The 16,909-nt window shown below is 48.5% G+C and overlaps 1 protein-coding gene across 6 annotated transcripts in view; it reads right to left on the reverse strand.

Moving 5' to 3' along the window:
* Positions 1-16,909, reverse strand: part of Emid1 (EMI domain containing 1) — a 50,826-nt gene that overhangs the window by 2,294 nt on the left and 31,623 nt on the right. For 2 of the 6 annotated variants that reach the window (XM_075944209.1, XM_075944208.1), the window contains exons 13-14: positions 9,989-10,033; positions 2,089-2,173 (exon numbers count right to left, since the gene is read on the reverse strand). In XM_075944209.1, coding sequence (XP_075800324.1) covers positions 2,089-2,173; positions 9,989-10,033 — 130 coding nt within the window. Of the gene's footprint in view, positions 1-875; positions 967-2,088; positions 2,174-9,988; positions 10,034-16,909 lie in introns of those variants that run through there. The other 4 variants (XM_075944207.1, XM_075944213.1, XM_075944210.1 and 1 more) reach the window with 3 other exon arrangements.

The following is a 16,909-nucleotide window of genomic DNA, read 5'->3' on the forward strand; positions in this document are numbered from 1 at the left end:
TGCCCATCCAGACCTAGCGCCAGTAGGTGCTTCCTGGTTTTGCTGACCAAAGGACTGGTTTTAGCCCCGACCCAACCCTCCTCCTTCACACTTAAGGCCTAGAGGGGAGGTTGGACACAATCTGGAGGCCTCTGGTCAATGATGTGCATGAAGGAACAAAGGACAGCCAGTGGGTGGGGCCTCTCGGTGGGCAAACATTCCTGTGAAGGGCCAGCCCCATCTTCCCACACCAAAGCTTCACCTCAGGAGCCAGGTGCAGGGTGGAGGGACTGCCCCTGCCCCGAGTCAGAAGCCTAACTGCCTCTCAGGCTGCCTGAACCAGCCTTCTAGAACCTTCCCAGTACAGCTCTGCTTGGTGTTCGTCCTCACCTCTCAGAAACCTCGAGGGAAAAAACTCTGTAGACTTCTTAATCTCTGTTTCTCCTCTGCTTGGTCACTCACCTATGATCCTTGCCTTTCTGGGCTCCACTGAAATATCACCTCCAGGAAGCCCTCCTGGACTGTCCCCTCACAGTGACAACTGACTAAGGACTTGTACACGCGAGGTAAGTGCTCTACCATGGAGCCATGTCCCCAGCAGGCCAGAGGCATACCTATGCTCACTACTCTTCTTGGCTTTTGCTACCGGTGCCAGCCCCCACCCCCACCCTAAGCTACGCCAGGGCAGGGCTACATCGTTTGGTTATGTTTGAGCCCGTGCCGATAGGTGGCTGCCAGAACACGAAAGCTGGTTCGCTGTGCCAGGTTCTATTTCCTTGATGAAAGGAAGGAGCAATGTCTTCTGGCCCAGACCAAGCACTGGGAGGCATCATGCCCAAGCCTGCCCCAGGCCCTTCCTGGGAGGGTTTGCCCCTGCCTGCCCGCCCTGCCATTACCTGGCCAGATGATGGCTTCCAGCAGGGTGACCCGTCTGGCCAGGAGCTCCAGCTGGGCCTGCTGCTGCCGGAAGCTCTGTAAGCTAGGAGCCTGATGGGAGATTGAGAAGAGCAGACGGTGCCGAGTGTGGCCTCTAAGGGCCGGGCTGGGAGCCCAGTGGTGGGGGACGCAGAGAGAGGCTGATGGACTTCAGGGCAGGCAGGCGTCTGGACCAGTGTCCGTCAAACCTCATTGTACCCCTAGGAGGTGAGGAGAGGGCGTGCCTAGCTCCTCAGGTAGCCAGGTGAACGGGAACTAGGAGGGTGAATGTCAGGCTAAGGATCTGGCTCCCTTGAGCCCTGGTAGGGAGCTTCAGGACACACTAGGGCTACAGGGGCAATGTGGAAGGGATACAGGGGCCAGGAAGGTAGGTCCCGTGAAAGTCTCCAGAAATTTATGGGGAAACTGGTCAGAACTGGCAAGTGGTCTATTACCCAGAGTTCTCTGGGTCCTGAGTCTGACTCTGTCACCCACAGTTCCCTGCACTTTTAGAATCTAGCTGCATTGCTCACGACTTGTCAAGAGTTGAAGCCCAAGTGGTTTACAACCTTGATCCATAATTCTGTGGGCTTGGGCTCTGACTGTGTGTGACCCATGACCCCAGTATGGCTAAAAGTTTGCTTGTTAACCTCAATGCCTCACTGATCAGAAGTCTGGTTTTCTTTTTTCTCTCTTTCTTTTCCTTCCTTCCTTCCTTCCTTCCTTCCTTCCTTCCTTCCTTCCTTCCTTCCTTCCTTCCTTTCTGAGACAGGGTTTCTCTGTAATGGCCTTGGCTGTCCTGGAACTCACTTGTCGAACAAAACCAGGATGGCCTTGAACTCACAGAGATCCTCCTGGCTCTGACTCTCAAGTGCTGGGATCAAAACCATAGGCCACCACACTTGGCTTAGGAATCTGGTTTCATTGCCCATAACTACTTGTAAATCTCATCCTCTGCTGTCTCCACGTTCCTGAAGTCCTGTAACTATATCACCCACACTGTCTAGAGAGAGGCACACGGATGGGTTCAGGTGCAGGACCTTCCCCTGTAGAGCAGGGAAGGGTTGGGTAGCCTCTGTAGCCTATGCTTCTTCAGCTTCAGAACTGGACTCAGGCCAGTTACACCCCAGGACGGTTTGGGGAGGCTGGTAAGCAGGGGCTGGGCTGGCCGGCCGTCTGTCTGTCTCTACTCACCATAAAGCCCAATCATTGTTTCCAAGATTAAAACCCTCTCAGCTAAAATCTTCAAAGCCTCGCGTAGTTGGTGCAACCCCTCCCCCTGTGGAGAAAGAGACAGATGCAGCCGTGATGGAGGGTTGGGAGGGGACCCCACAAAGCCTGCCAGTGGCCCCTGCCCCAATGGGGACAAGCACCTGTAGCCCTGTATCACCTGCCGCAGCCCAGGACCCACGGACAGCCAAACAAGACAGAGAGGGACAGGAGGGAGGCAAGGCAGGAGGAAGCGACCCCTGAAGACCCCCTCAGAAAGTTCCACTTGATCCTAACTGGCTGCAGATTGTGCCACTCTGGAGGGCAACTCCTCTGCTTGCCCCACAGGCTGCCATTCATTTGTTCCCAAGGCCCTGGGGAGCCAGCTTGTCCTCTCATCTCCATTCACGTCCTCTGCACAGTTCCTGTGACATCCCTGCCACCATCTGTACGCTGGGGGCTCTCTGCTCTCTCCTTCCCCCTCCTCTCTTCTCTCACTCTATTTCTTCCCATTTTAAATTCCTAATTTTTTTATATTTATTTATTATGTATACAATATTCTTTCTGCGTGTATGCCTGAAGGCCAGAAGAGGGCACCAGACCTCATTACAGATGGTTGTGAGCCACCATGTGGTTGCTGGGAATTGAACTCAGGACCTTTGGAAGAGCAGGCAATGCTCTTAACCACTAAGCCATCTCTCCAGCCCCTAAATTCTTAATTTTTAAACATCTTTCTCTTTACTCATAGTCTTCAGATTGACTTTTTGCTTTAAGCCATCACGCCGCCTCACCCTAACGAACTCTATCAGGGAAAGCAAGCTAGTGATTCTGTCCCCAGTAGAATGGGTAGTAAGTGAAAATCAAAAGACTTCAATAGCATTGCTGCTTAAAATGAGGCTGAGCTGAGACCCCAGCTCCATCTCCTTCAGGAGACCGGTCCCACATTCTCTCTGCCAGCACCAGTCCCGCATTCTGATACACCTTGGGGAGACCCTGCAGCCCAGCCCCTCCCAGCAGCAGCTGAAGGTATCAGTGTGTTCCCAGGGGTGTGGCAGTGGGTCCACCAAGCCCCAGGGCTCTCCACTTCCCCAAAGCAGAGGCTCATTCAGAGAGCTCTCTCGGACTTCCAGTTTATTCTCTCCTTCCCTAGCACTGGGTCCATGGTCTTCACTTCACGTTCCCTCCCTAAACAACTTCCAAAATTGAGTGTTTTCCAACAGAGCACCAGGATGGTGAGACAAACCATCCCAAGCCTGACAGCATCTAGAAGAGCCTCTCGGCATTTAGGATAGGACAGGCGAAGGGATGCTTAGTATGCACACATCTCCTTGTGTGTGTGTGTGTGTGTGTGTGGTGTGCACACAAGTGTGCCCATGAGGACTTATATAGAGGCCAGAGGAGAATGTCTTCCTCTTTGTTCTCCATTATATGTAAGATTTTTATTACATTTAGTGTGTGTGTGTGTGTGTGTGTGTGTGTATGTGTAGGCCTCATCGTGCCACAGTGTACATGTTGAGGTCATAGACCAACTTGTGGTCACAGCATGTGTGCGGACAACAGAGAACAAATTAAATGAATCGGTTCTTCCTTCTCATCACGCGAGTCCTGGAGACTGAACTCAGCCCTCAGCCTTGTGGGAAGCATCTTCCCCAGCAGAGCCACCTTGCAGGCCCCTTCCTCTTATTTTCTACATTGATCTTTGAGATAGGGTCTTTTTAAAAAAATATTTGCTCTGATTGTTTTATGTATGTATGTATGTTCTGCCTGTGTGTATGCTTGCAGGCCAGAAGAGGGCACCAGATCTCATTACCGATGTTCGTCATCCACCATGTGGTTGCTGGGAATTGAACTCAGGACCTTTGGAGGAGCAGGCAGTGCTCTTAACCACTGAGCCATCTCTCCAGCCTGAGATAGGGTCTTAAGGTGAACCTAATGTGTGCTGTCTCAGCTAGTCTGGCTGGTCTTTGGGCTCTACCTGTTTCCAGTTCACCATGCTAGGGTTACAGGCATACATGTGATGTCTGACTCCTGTTTGTGCAGCAAGTGCTCTTACCCAGTTAGCCATTTTCCTACCCCTTTTTATGTGATGTGTGTATGGTGTGTGCATGCATTTGTACACGGATGCTCACATTTGTGTGCACACACGCATGTGCATGTGTCTGCAGGCTAGAAGTGGACATCAGGGTTTTTTCTATCTATTTATTGAGGCAGCCTCTCTCAACTGAACCCACAGTTTGCTCTGGTAATCCTGCTTCTGTCTTCTAAGCTTTGGATTTAAGGGTGGGCATTTATGTGGATCCTGGGAATTCAAACTCTGTTCCCCACAGGGCTTGCTATCTCTCCAGTTCCTCCTCCCTCCTCCCCTTCTTTTTTTTTTTTTTAAATATTTATTTATTTATTAGGTATACATTATTCTGTTTGCTTGTATGCCTGCAGGCCAGAAGAGGGCACCAGACCTCATTCCAGATGGTTGTGAGCCACCATGTGGTTGCTGGGAATTGAACTCAGGACCTTTGGAAGAGCAGGCAATGCTCTTAACCGCTGAGCCATCTCTCCAGCCCCCCTCCTCCCCTTCTGTTTTGAGATATATCCCTCTGTAGGTCAGGTTAGCTTCAAACTCACAACAGTTCTGCTTCGAACTCCCATGAGCTGAAACTCCAGACATGAGCCCATGACACCTGGCTCACCATCTAACCCATTGAAGCAATGATTCCCCATAAGAACATCGAAGCAACTAAGAGGACTCCCAACACATCCATTAGGAGCTTGTTCATTCCCTGGGGCATTCCTTATTCTCCAGCTGTCCTGTTAATATCATAAAGATTGAGCTACTCATGGGTCACTGAACTGCCATTTCAGCCTGGGGTACTGGGGTCACTACAGGTCACAAATGCAGAGTAATCCCTCTTTGAGTATCATGGAGCAGGATGCGAAAATGGATGATCCTGGGGCTGGGGAGATGGTTCAAAGGTAAGAGCACTCCCCAATAGCGAGGACCTGAATTGGAGCCCCAGAATTCATGTAAAAAGCCACCCAATGCTCATAACCCCAGTGCTGGGCAGGTACAGAGAAAGGGAGGTTGCTGGCTGCTAGCCTCACTGAAAAATAGTGAGCTCCCAGGTCCATTCACAAGGGAATAGGGCAGAGAATGATACATGTGCACACAACCACACACTTGTATACACACAGGCACAACACACACAATCACACACTTGTATACACACAGGCACAACACACACAATCACACACTTGTATACACACAGGCACAACACAAACACTGCACACACAATCACACACTTGTATACACACAGGCACAACACAAACACTGCACACACAATCACACACTTGTATACACACAGGCACAACACAAACACTGCACACACAATCACACACTTGTATACACACAGGCACAACACACACAATCACACACTTGTATACACACAGGCACAACACAAACACTGCACACACAATCACACACTTGTATACACACAGGCACAACACACACAATCACACACTTGTATACACACAGGCACAACACAAACACTGCACACACAATCACACACTTGTATACACACAGGCACAACACACACACTGCACACACAATCACACACTTGTATACACACAGGCACAACACAAACACTGCACACACAATCACACACTTGTATACACACAGGCACAACACACACAATCACACACTTGTATACACACAGGCACAACACACACAATCACACACTTGTATACACACAGGCACAACACACACAATCACACACTTGTATACACACAGGCACAACACAAACACTGCACACACAATCACACACTTGTATACACACAGGCACAACACACACAATCACACACTTGTATACACACAGGCACAACACACACACTGCACACACAATCACACACTTGTATACACACAGGCACAACACACACAATCACACACTTGTATACACACAGGCACAACACAAACACTGCACACACAATCACACACTTGTATACACACAGGCACAACACACACAATCACACACTTGTATACACACAGGCACAACACAAACACTGCACACACAATCACACACTTGTATACACACAGGCACAACACACACAATCACACACTTGTATACACACAGGCACAACACAAACACTGCACACACAATCACACACTTGTATACACACAGGCACAACACACACAATCACACACTTGTATACACACAGGCACAACACAAACACTGCACACACAATCACACACTTGTATACACACAGGCACAACACACACAATCACACACTTGTATACACACAGGCACAACACAAACACTGCACACACAATCACACACTTGTATACACACAGGCACAACACACACAATCACACACTTGTATACACACAGGCACAACACACACTGCACACACAATCACACACTTGTATACACACAGGCACAACACACACACTACACACATAACCACACACTTGTATACACACAAGCACAACACACACAATCACACACAACCACACACTTGTATACACACAGGCACAACACACACAATCACACACTTGTATACACACAGGCACAACACAAACACTGCACACACAATCACACACTTGTATACACACAGGCACAACACACAATCACACACTTGTATACACACTGGCACAACACACACAATCACACACTTGTATACACACAGGCACAACACACAATCACACACTTGTATACACACTGGCACAACACACACTGCACACAACCACACACTTTTTTTGTTTGTTTTTTGAGACAAAGTTTCTCTGTGTGACAGTCCTGGCTGTCCTGGAACACACTTTGTAAAACAGGCTGGCCTCGAACACACTGAGATCCACCTCCTGCCTCTGTCTCCCAAGTGCTAGGATTAAAGGTGTGTACCACCACCACCTGGCTGACAACCACACACTTGTATACACACAGGCACCACACACACACACACACACACACACACACACACACACACTGCCTTGCTGCCTGTCCATGCTCCCACTGGTCTCTGAACAGGCTGCTTGAGTCCTTTTCTCAAGGCTCCAGTCCATCTATCAGGCATTCAGAGACATACTTAGCAAACAAAAACCTGACCATACCATTCCCTCTACTTCTTTTATTTATTTACTTACTTACTTACTTATTTATTTATTTATTTATTTATTTATTTTGGTTTTTCGAGACAGGGTTTCTCTGTGGCTTTGGAGCCTGTCCTGGAACTCCCTTTGTAGACCAGCCTGGTCTCGAACTCACAGAGATCCGCCTGCCTCTGCCTCCCGAGTGCTGGGATTAAAGGGGTGTGCCACCATCGCCTGGCCCCTCTCATTCTTTAATTTTTTTTAAAATGATTTTTTTTGAGATCCTTGAGTATCTCACTCTGTAGCCCAGGTTCACCTTGTGGCCATCCTCCTGCCTCAGTCACCTGAATGCTAGGATTACAAATGTGAGCCACCATGCCTGGGTTCAGAAATACTAAAACAATGTCCCAGTGGCCACCAAGGTTTGAATTCTTTAATGCGGCCTCCTAGTTTTTGAAAGCCTCTAGCCTCTGTCACTTGCTGCCTGTCAAGCTGTCACTCTGCAGACATCCCAGGCTCACTCCGACCCCAGGCCCTTTGTACAGACTGCCCCTACTTCTCAGCTACCCTGTGACTGGTTATGTTCCCTTCATTGCCAATACACTATAGTCCCAAACACAGCTAAATTCCTTTTGTCCTGTGACTGGTGACCTCGGCTCATGGTGACTTCTCCTGGGGACTGAATCTGCGCTGTCCAGCCCTGAGCTTGGCATACAGAAAAGAAGTTTCGGGAAAAAGCAGTGGGTTCCCAGGCCCCCTCGGGGGATTTGCATGTCTCAGCCTGTTTCAGTTCTGGCCCCAGTTTGCCATCAGTTTGCTCTGAAGAGCCGGGCCTCAGTTTCCCTGTCTGAACAAGAGCTTCCCTCTTAACTAGGTAGAGTAACTCAGGCCAGTCACTCAGCTCTTGCAGTACACGACTGTGACCACCTGGTGACACTGCTGAGCCACAGCTAAACTTGGCAGATAGCTCAGAAAGCTGCACTACCCCTAGGGGGCGCTGGTAGGTGCAGTGTATCTGTAGAGTGTCCACAGGCTATTTCCACTGTACTAGGATCCCTACTTCCCTCCAACAGAGCTGGTCCCTCAGCCCAGAAGCCTCATGCATCTGCAGCCCAGCGAAGCCTTTCCCAGGCAGCAAGCAAAGGAAGAAATGCAGGGGGTAAAAGAAGGAAGGCGGGCAGGTAGGGGTCCTGCTACCTCTTGGAATCCTTCCCATAGGTGGTCCTAGGTTCAAGGTCTCACCTGGGGTAACCCAAGGTTCCCATGCAGAGGTAGCTCAGCCTGGCTCTGCTGTGACCTGGATTTTCCCCGTACCTTCCGGGATGGGTGAAAAAAGCCCATTTTCTCACCCAGGGTCTCTGGGAGAGTGACGGGAGGCAGAGGTTGCTCACATGGGAGAGTGAGGGTGGAGAGGGGGGGAGCAAGCATCTTGGAGAGGTAGCAGGGCCCCCACAAGTCATGGGCTACACGGAGGCAAGCTCGTGCAGGATGAGGACTACACGGCTGTATCCATCACTGACTCCATGACCACAAACAGGGAAGACACGGCTTGTGGCTGGTGCTGGCCACACTCTCAGGAACAACAGGAAGGCGCAATGACACCTCCGAGAGTACCCAGGCTGGCTTACTCGACCCTGCCTATTTTCCAAATGTCTCCCATGCCAGCAGTGGCTGCCAGGTTGTGCATCAGGGCATGATTCGTTCTAGGCTCATGTGTCTTTAGCAGAGTAGACTCTTGGGCCCCAAATCTGTTCCTTATCTCCACTGATCTTGAAGGTTCCCAGGACCTCACATGAGTGTGTAAATTGTAAGTTTCTGGGTCTCTCTTTCCATTGCTCAATCCCTGCTAGGCATGTGACAGTTTCTAGGCCTCCCTTTCTATTGTTCACAGTTTGCTTTGTAGCTGGTAGTGTCTAGATCTGCCTCATCTCATTTTCCACGGTTCTCTGTGCATATGACAATTTCTAGGTTTCCCTTGGGGACTGCTTGAAGTATGTGATAGTACCTATTACAGATCTTTTGGGTACAACAGTTAGGTCTCATGACCTCATTAACTATGCCAAACACATATATAATGGTTTCAAGGTTTCCCTTCCCATACTTCCTAGAGTCTCTATGTGTATGTTGGTTTCTAGGTCCCTGTCCTTTGTTCCATGAATCCTTTGTCCCCTGTGCTTCCCTTTTTTTGTTTCCTGACTTTCCTAAGGTCCTTTTCTGTTTGGGTGTATTCTGACTTCTCTTTCCCCTTCCTTCCATAGACAACAGGACAAAGCCAAAACCTTTGACGGGGACCCTGGAAGTGGAGATGCAGTCTGGGTCACCGAAACTGCCCAGTAGAAACAGGCAGAGCCTCCCGGGCTTGGAAAGGCTACAGAGGGTAGGTGGGTGAAGACAGAGACAGAGAGCATGGGTGGGGGCCGCTGGGAGGGCTGGTCCTGCCTAGTGGGGGTACCAGGAGGGGTGTGGGAGCAGGGCTCCTGCAGGTATGTGACTAGACACACTCAATCCCAGGATCTACTGGGGACAGAATTTTTTTCCTGAGTACCCAGGGCATGGGAGGACAGGAGGAGGTAGGGTAGAAGAGGGGAAGATGGGGAGGGCAGGGGGAGATAAGGGAGGGCAAGAGAGGCAGCAGAGGGCAGAGAGAGGCAGGGGAGGGCAGGGGGAGGCAGGGTAAGCAGGGGGAGGCAGGGGAGGGCAGGGGGAGGCAGGAGGAGGCAGAGAAGGCAGGGGAGGCTGGGGATGGCAGGGAGAGGCAGGGGAAGGCAGGGGGAGGCAGGGGGAGGCAGGTGCAGGGATGCAGCTTACCCAGTGACTCTTCTCACCAGGGTCTCCTTTGGGGCCAGGTTCTCCCTGAAAGGAGAGTCAAAGTCAGAAGCAAGGAAGAGGGGAGTGGGGGGACATGAGGGAGAAAAACTCAGAACAATTCCAAATGACAACAGGGGCAACTTCCCAGCATAGGTGGGTTAGATCCTTGGGGGAGAGAGGAGCGTGGCACCCAGGGAGCAAACGGCTGGCAGACCTGAGCAGACTTTCCTCACCTCCCATCACATCGGAGGCAGAGCTTGGAAACACCAGTGATTTTCCGTGAAATCGCAGAAAACCCAGGCCTTAAACTAGAGCACACAGGCCAGGGCTAGGGAAGCTTTCTAGGACCAAGAACAAAACCAAAATGGATTTTCTGTGATAAAACTGAATTTCTGAAAGAGTGAGGTGACGTCTGTAATTTAGCCATGGGCACTCAGCACTTCTCACAAGAACAGAACGGAGTTCTTCAGGCATTACCACTCCCGTCCAATAACACATATGAGAGTCACTAGCTATGTGGAGAACAGGAAACGGGAAGCACATCTATGAGAGAAACCAGTCAACAGAATCAGATCCATAGCTGACTGGTGTTGTCAGCAGAAGACAGGTATTTACTATATCCACGACGGGCTGGAGAGCCGGCTCAGAGCTTGAGAGCACTGGCTGCTCTCGCACAGGACCTGGGTTTGATTCCCAGCACTCCCACGGTGGAGCACAACCATCTGTAACTCTAGTCCCAGGGGATCCAACACCCTCTGCTGACCTCTGCAGGCACCAGGTACACATGTGGTGCACAGACATACATGCAGGCAAACACTCATACATATAAAATGAAATTTAAAAAAATAATAAAAATCTATGGCAGATATCTGGATGATCAGGATGATTCTGCAAACCTGAGCACCAGAGAGCCTAGTGGTTCGATTCCTGGAATCCACAGGGGAGGGAGAGAGATGCCTCCTGAAACCTGGCCTGTTTTCCATACATGCTCCCACCATCAAACACACACATAACAATAGTAAAGAAAATAAATAAATTAAAATTTTTTTTTTAAAGATTTATTTTGTTTTCCAAGACAGGGTTTCTCCATAGCTTTGGAGCCTGTCCTAGAGATCCGTCTTTCTCTAGCTCCCGAGTGCTGGGATTAAAGGCAGGCACCACCACCACCCAACCAAAACTTTTAAAGAGATATGTGCTCATGAGTGGTACACCAACAGAGGCCAGACGAGGGTGTTGGGTCCCCTGGAGCTGGAGTTGCAAGCAGTTGTGAACCACCTGACAGAGGTGCAGGGAATAGAACTTGGGTCCTCAGGAAGAGCAGTTATGCACACTTAACCACTGAGCAATCTCTTCAGTTCCCTAAAAAAATGTTATAAAAGAATCATTTGGGGGGACTGGAGAGATGGCTCAGAGGTTAAGAGCACTGACTGCTCTTCCAGAGGTCCTGGGTTCTGTTGCGAATTAGGTGAGTACGATAAATAACAAGGCCAGCTCAAGAATAACAGTTATATTTTAATGGTTAAAAAGGGGAAACTCACGCTACAAGAGTGGGAGGTCCGATGTCCTATCTGTTAGGCGGGCACCGCGCAGAGAGAGCAAGCGCACCTGAGTCTTCCCCGTTTTTTCTCCCTGAGGTCCAGGTCGCCACGCCCTTAATTATATGTGATTGATTGACAGAGTTTCCCCATCAGAGTTCAATTCCTAGCAACCACATGGTGGCTCACAGCCATCTTTTTTTTTTTTTTGGTAATATTTATTTATTTATTATGTATACAATATTCTGTCTGTGTGCATGCCTGAAGGCCAGAAGAGGGTACGAGACCTCATTACAGATGGTTGCGAGCAACCATTGAACTCAGAATTGAACTCAGGACCTTTGGAAGAGCAGGCAATGCTCTTAACCTCTGAGCCATCTCTCCAGCCCCCTCACAGCCGTCTATAATGAGATCTGGTGCCCTCTTCTGGCATGCAAGCATACATGGAAGGAATGTTGTATACATAATAAATAAATAAATCTTAAAAAAAAAAAAAGAATCAGTTGGGCTAGACATGGTGGTACATGCCTGTAATCCCAGCTTTTAGGAGGCTAAGGCACAAGGATTGCCTGGTAGGAGTTCAAAGCCAGCCTGAGTTAGACAGTGAATTCCAGACCTATCTAAGCTACAATAGAGATCCTGTCTCATGAGAAAAATAATATAAAAACAAACAAAACAAGAACTCAACTAGGATTGATATACTATGTGACAAGATGGAGAATGTGAAGAGACATAAATTGTTTATAAAAAATCAAAGGGTGTCGGGCAGTGGTGGCACACACCTTTAATCCCAGCACTAGGGAGACAGAGGCAGGTGGATCTCTGTGAGTTCAAGGCAGCCTGGTCTACAGAGTGAGTTCCAGGACAGGCTCCAAGGCTACACAGAGAAACCCTGTCTCAAAACAAAAACAAAAACAAATAAACAAAAAAGGAAATCCTGAAAATGAAGTCTCATGAGACGTGGGGCCAGTGAGACGCTTTAGCAGCTAATGCTACTGCCGCTAACCATGAACATCTGAGTTCAACCCTCTGGACCACAGATTGAGAGGAGAGAATCAACTATTGCAAGCTGTCCTCTGATCTTCACTTGTGCCATGGCATTCCTGTGTGTACACACGTACAAAATAAATAAATGCGATAAAATATTTAAAATTCATTAATAGAGCTAACGAAAGATTGTACAAAAAAATTAACCAATTTTGAAGAAAAGCTGGCTTAAACTGAAGCGCAAGGGAAAAAGCTTTTAAACACTGGGCCGGGGAGACCTCCTGCCGGGTATGTGCTCTGCAAGAACGCAGTCTGGGCCCCAGGCCATCACCGTGTGTAACTGCCGTTCCAGGCAAAGAAGACAGTGGGCCAAGAACATTTCCCATTTCCCCTCGACACATTGTTTTCCTTCAAATTTGATTTCAAAACAAAGCAAAATACACTTTTTTGTTGTTGTTTATTTGTTTTTTGAGACAGGGTTTCTCTGTAGCTTTGGTTCCTGTCCTGGAACTAGCTCTTGTAGACCAGGCTGGCCTCAAACTCACAGAGATCCACCTGCCTTTGCCTCCCTAGTGCCGGATTAAAGGAGTGTGCCACCACACCTGACAGGAAAACCTACTTTTAAAAATTATTCATTTTATGTGTATGGGTGTTCTGCCTACAGGCAGGTCTGTGAGCCAAATGCATGCCTGGTGCCGAAAGAGACCAGAGAGGGAGCTGGATCCTTGAGTTATGATGGTTGTGAGCTGCCATAGAACCTGGGTCCTCTGGAAGAGCAGCCAGTGATCTTAACCACAGGGTCATCTCTCCAGCCGCGGAGAAACTATTCCTCCTGAAACTAATCTCTAGAGTTTCATGAAAGTCTGAGCTGCCTGGGAAAGGGGGATATTCATTCCCAAGTCCTCCTAGTTCTCAGAACACAGGGTAAGGCCCAACTGAGGGCATGTCAGAGAGCCCCCTGCCCAATACCTTAAAGACAGAACAGACATCGCAAACCACAACAAAAACTCCAGCTCCCCCCAACAACCACTGCATTATTAAAACCGGTCTGTCAGTTTCTGGTTTGTCTACTTGTCTGTGTGTATGTGTTTGTGTTTGTCTGTAGCCCAGGCTGGCATGAAACCATTGATGCTCTGCCGGGGTCACAGGAGTACGGCGCCATGGCCAGCTTTACCGCAGTTTCTTTAACTCAGAGCATCATGGCCACTGCTCAACACAGAGACAAGGCACACTGGAGCAGTTCGAAGACACTGAACACACATCAGAATAGAGTCACAGATGGCAGAAATGTTGGGATTACTTTAAAACCGACTGCTGCCGAGGGATGCAGTAGCACACATCTCCAACCCTGGGACTCAGGAGGCAGAGGCAGGAATAGTAGGAGTTCAAGGCTACAGTTGGTTGTCAACTTGACTGCAACTGAAATTAGCTCAAACCCCAGACTGGCTGGGCACTCCTGTGAGGGAGTTTTTGCTTAATTAAATCATTTTTAGTGGGAAGATCAACTACTAATCCAGATCTTTTTTTTTTTTTAAGATTTATTTATTATGTATACGGTGTTCTGCCTGCATTATGCCTGCAGGCCAGAAGAGGGCGCCAGATCTCATTACACATATGGTTGCTGGGAATTGAACCCAGGTCCTCTGGAAGAGCAGCCAGTGCTCTTAACCTCTGAGCCATCTCTCCAGCACTCATCAAGATCTCTCCATATGTATTCATTCTATAAATTCTGTAACTCTACAGCACTCTGACTAATAATACACTCAGCTACTTAGTGAGTTCAAGACCAGCCTGTGATGAACTAAACTGTCTTAAAAAATATAACTTACTGACTAAAGTCATATAGTGTATGGGGTGGTGTAACAAGGAGACAGAGGCAGGTGGATCTCTATGGGTTTGGGGGGGGTCAACCTGGTCCAAATAGCAAGTTACAGGCAGCCAGCCAGGACTACATGAGATTCTCTAAATCAAAACCAAACAAGCCCCCAGGCATATAAAGCCCTCAGTTTAAAGCACAAAGGGGTACAATGGGGTGCAGTAGAGGCTTGCCTTGCATGCATGAAGGGCTTCCTCCCTCTGCAGTGGCCTTAGGTGACCCATGAAAATGGCTCCCTACTCTCTCGACCTAGAATCTCCACAAAGCCAAGCAAATCAAGAGGTTCCAATCTTTATGTTCATCTTAAGGACACTGTGAGGCTGCCCAGGCCCCCAGGGGTATACATAACCCAATGTTTTCCAGGCATCTGGAAGATGTCACCTTACAGAAATAGCGTGGGCCATTTCTGGGGTATTACACAATGTTGGAAGAGCCCAGGACAAACAGTGGGGCTGGACACCAGGACACTAGCTTTAAAAAGTGTTAAATTTTAGTTATACATGCTTTTAAAAAGGCAGTCACGCTGAACTGAAAGATCAGTGAACACATCTAGGCGAACAGTGTACCGACTACTGGCTCATGTGACTAGCCATACATGAGCTCCTCCCAGCCCCCGCCAATACATTAACTCCCCTGCCACACGGAGACAGATGATCACACTGAAGAGGAAGGCATGGTTCCTCAGCAAGATGGAAGGTTGTCCAGAAGAAAAATGTCCCAAGAAACCGAAGAAACAACACTTAAAGGACGGGGATAAATTTGGCATAATCTAATGCAAATAAAAGCAGAACCGTGGCAAAGGATGAAGAGGCAGAGGTGGGGCTGCGGGGACAGCTCAGTCGGTGAGGTGTCTGCTACACCAGCATGCAAGCTGAGTGTGGATTCCCAGTGCTGAGGTGCAAAACTAGGTGTGTACAAGGCTAGGCACACACACACACACACACACACACACACACACACACACACACACACGGTAGAAGAATATGTAAGAGTAAAATAGCAATAGGCGACCAACTAGAAAATAGTAGCAAATACGGCAGACATCAGCCCAACACTATCAGCTACCCCTTGCTACATCAGTGGTATATGTGCTGGCTGGTTTTTATGTCAACTTGACACAGGCTAGAGGTACACAGGCTAGAGGTACTTGGGAAGAGTGAACCTCAGCTGAGAAAATGATCCCGTCGGATCGACCTGGAGGCAAACCCTTAACTAGTGATTGATGTGGGAGGACCCACATCTTCTCACTATGGGCAGTGCCAGTCTGGTGGTCCTGGGTGCTATAAAAAAAACAAAACCAAAAACGTTTATTGTCAGGCAGTGGTGGAGCACACAGAGAAACCCTGTCTCAAAAAAAAAAAAAAACAAACCAAAACTCAACAAATCTCACAGACTAAACAGTCAAGCAGATACTCACATTAAATAGAAAGACATAATAAAAATAAATCTTAAGAGGCCAGATGGGGCTGGAGAGTTAGCTCAGCAGTTATGATCACTTGTTGCTCTTCTAGAGGACTCTGAGGCTGGATTCCCAGCACCCACATGGTGGCTCACCGCCATCTGTAACTCCAGTTCCTGTGGACCCAGTGACCTCCCCTGACCTCCGCAGGAACCAGGGGTGGCGCACATACATATAAACGCAGGAAAATCACTCATACACATAAAATAAGGAAATCTAATTTTTTAAAAAAGGATCCAATAAAGTGCTTGCTGCGTTTAGACTTCCAGCACCACATGGCAGGCTGGGCATGTGGCTTGACCTGCTCCTAGAACTGGAGCGCAGGAACAGGAAGATCCTGAGGTTTGCCCGTTAGGCGAGCTCTGGTTCAGTGAGGGACTTTGTCTCAAAACCGAACAAATGAATGAATGAACAAATGAAATGGAAAGCAATAGAAGGCGCCTGATATTGACCTCTGGCCTCCATCATACGCACACACACAATACACACAAGATTAAAAATTAAAATGTCTTTTAAGTTGTCTCGGTCCCAGTGTCTCCTCACAGCAGCAGAACCACAACTCAACAGAAGGCAGTAGGGCACAGCTACCCTGAAAGACACATTGGCAGTTTCTCTGATTTTTTTGGCAGGGTTTTGTGTATTCCATGCTGGCCTTGAAATCTGAAGCTGGGGATGATCTTGAACTTCTGATCCTCCTGCCTCCAACTCCTGAATGCAGGGATTGCAGGTGTGCACAACCACGCCTAATTCATGTGGTGCTAGAGATGGAACCTGAGAGCCTTGTGTCTGCTGGGCAAGCATTCTACCAACTGAGCTGCATCCCAAGTGTAACCCTGGCAATTTGTTAAAAACTAATCTCTATGGTCCAGCAATTATGCTCATCGGTCTTTTACCCAAATGAGCTGAAAACTTTGTGCCCCCACAAAAACCTGCCTGTGGGTGTTCATACAGCATTGTTCATAATTTCCAAACCCTGGAGACAACCAAAGCATCCTTCAGTGTGCAAATGGATGAACAAATTAATACACCTAGACAACAGTGTTATTCAACACTGAGAAGTCACA

This window comes from Microtus pennsylvanicus, chromosome 12 (genome assembly GCF_037038515.1).
Source record: "Microtus pennsylvanicus isolate mMicPen1 chromosome 12, mMicPen1.hap1, whole genome shotgun sequence".
Lineage (NCBI taxonomy): Eukaryota > Metazoa > Chordata > Mammalia > Rodentia > Cricetidae > Microtus > Microtus pennsylvanicus.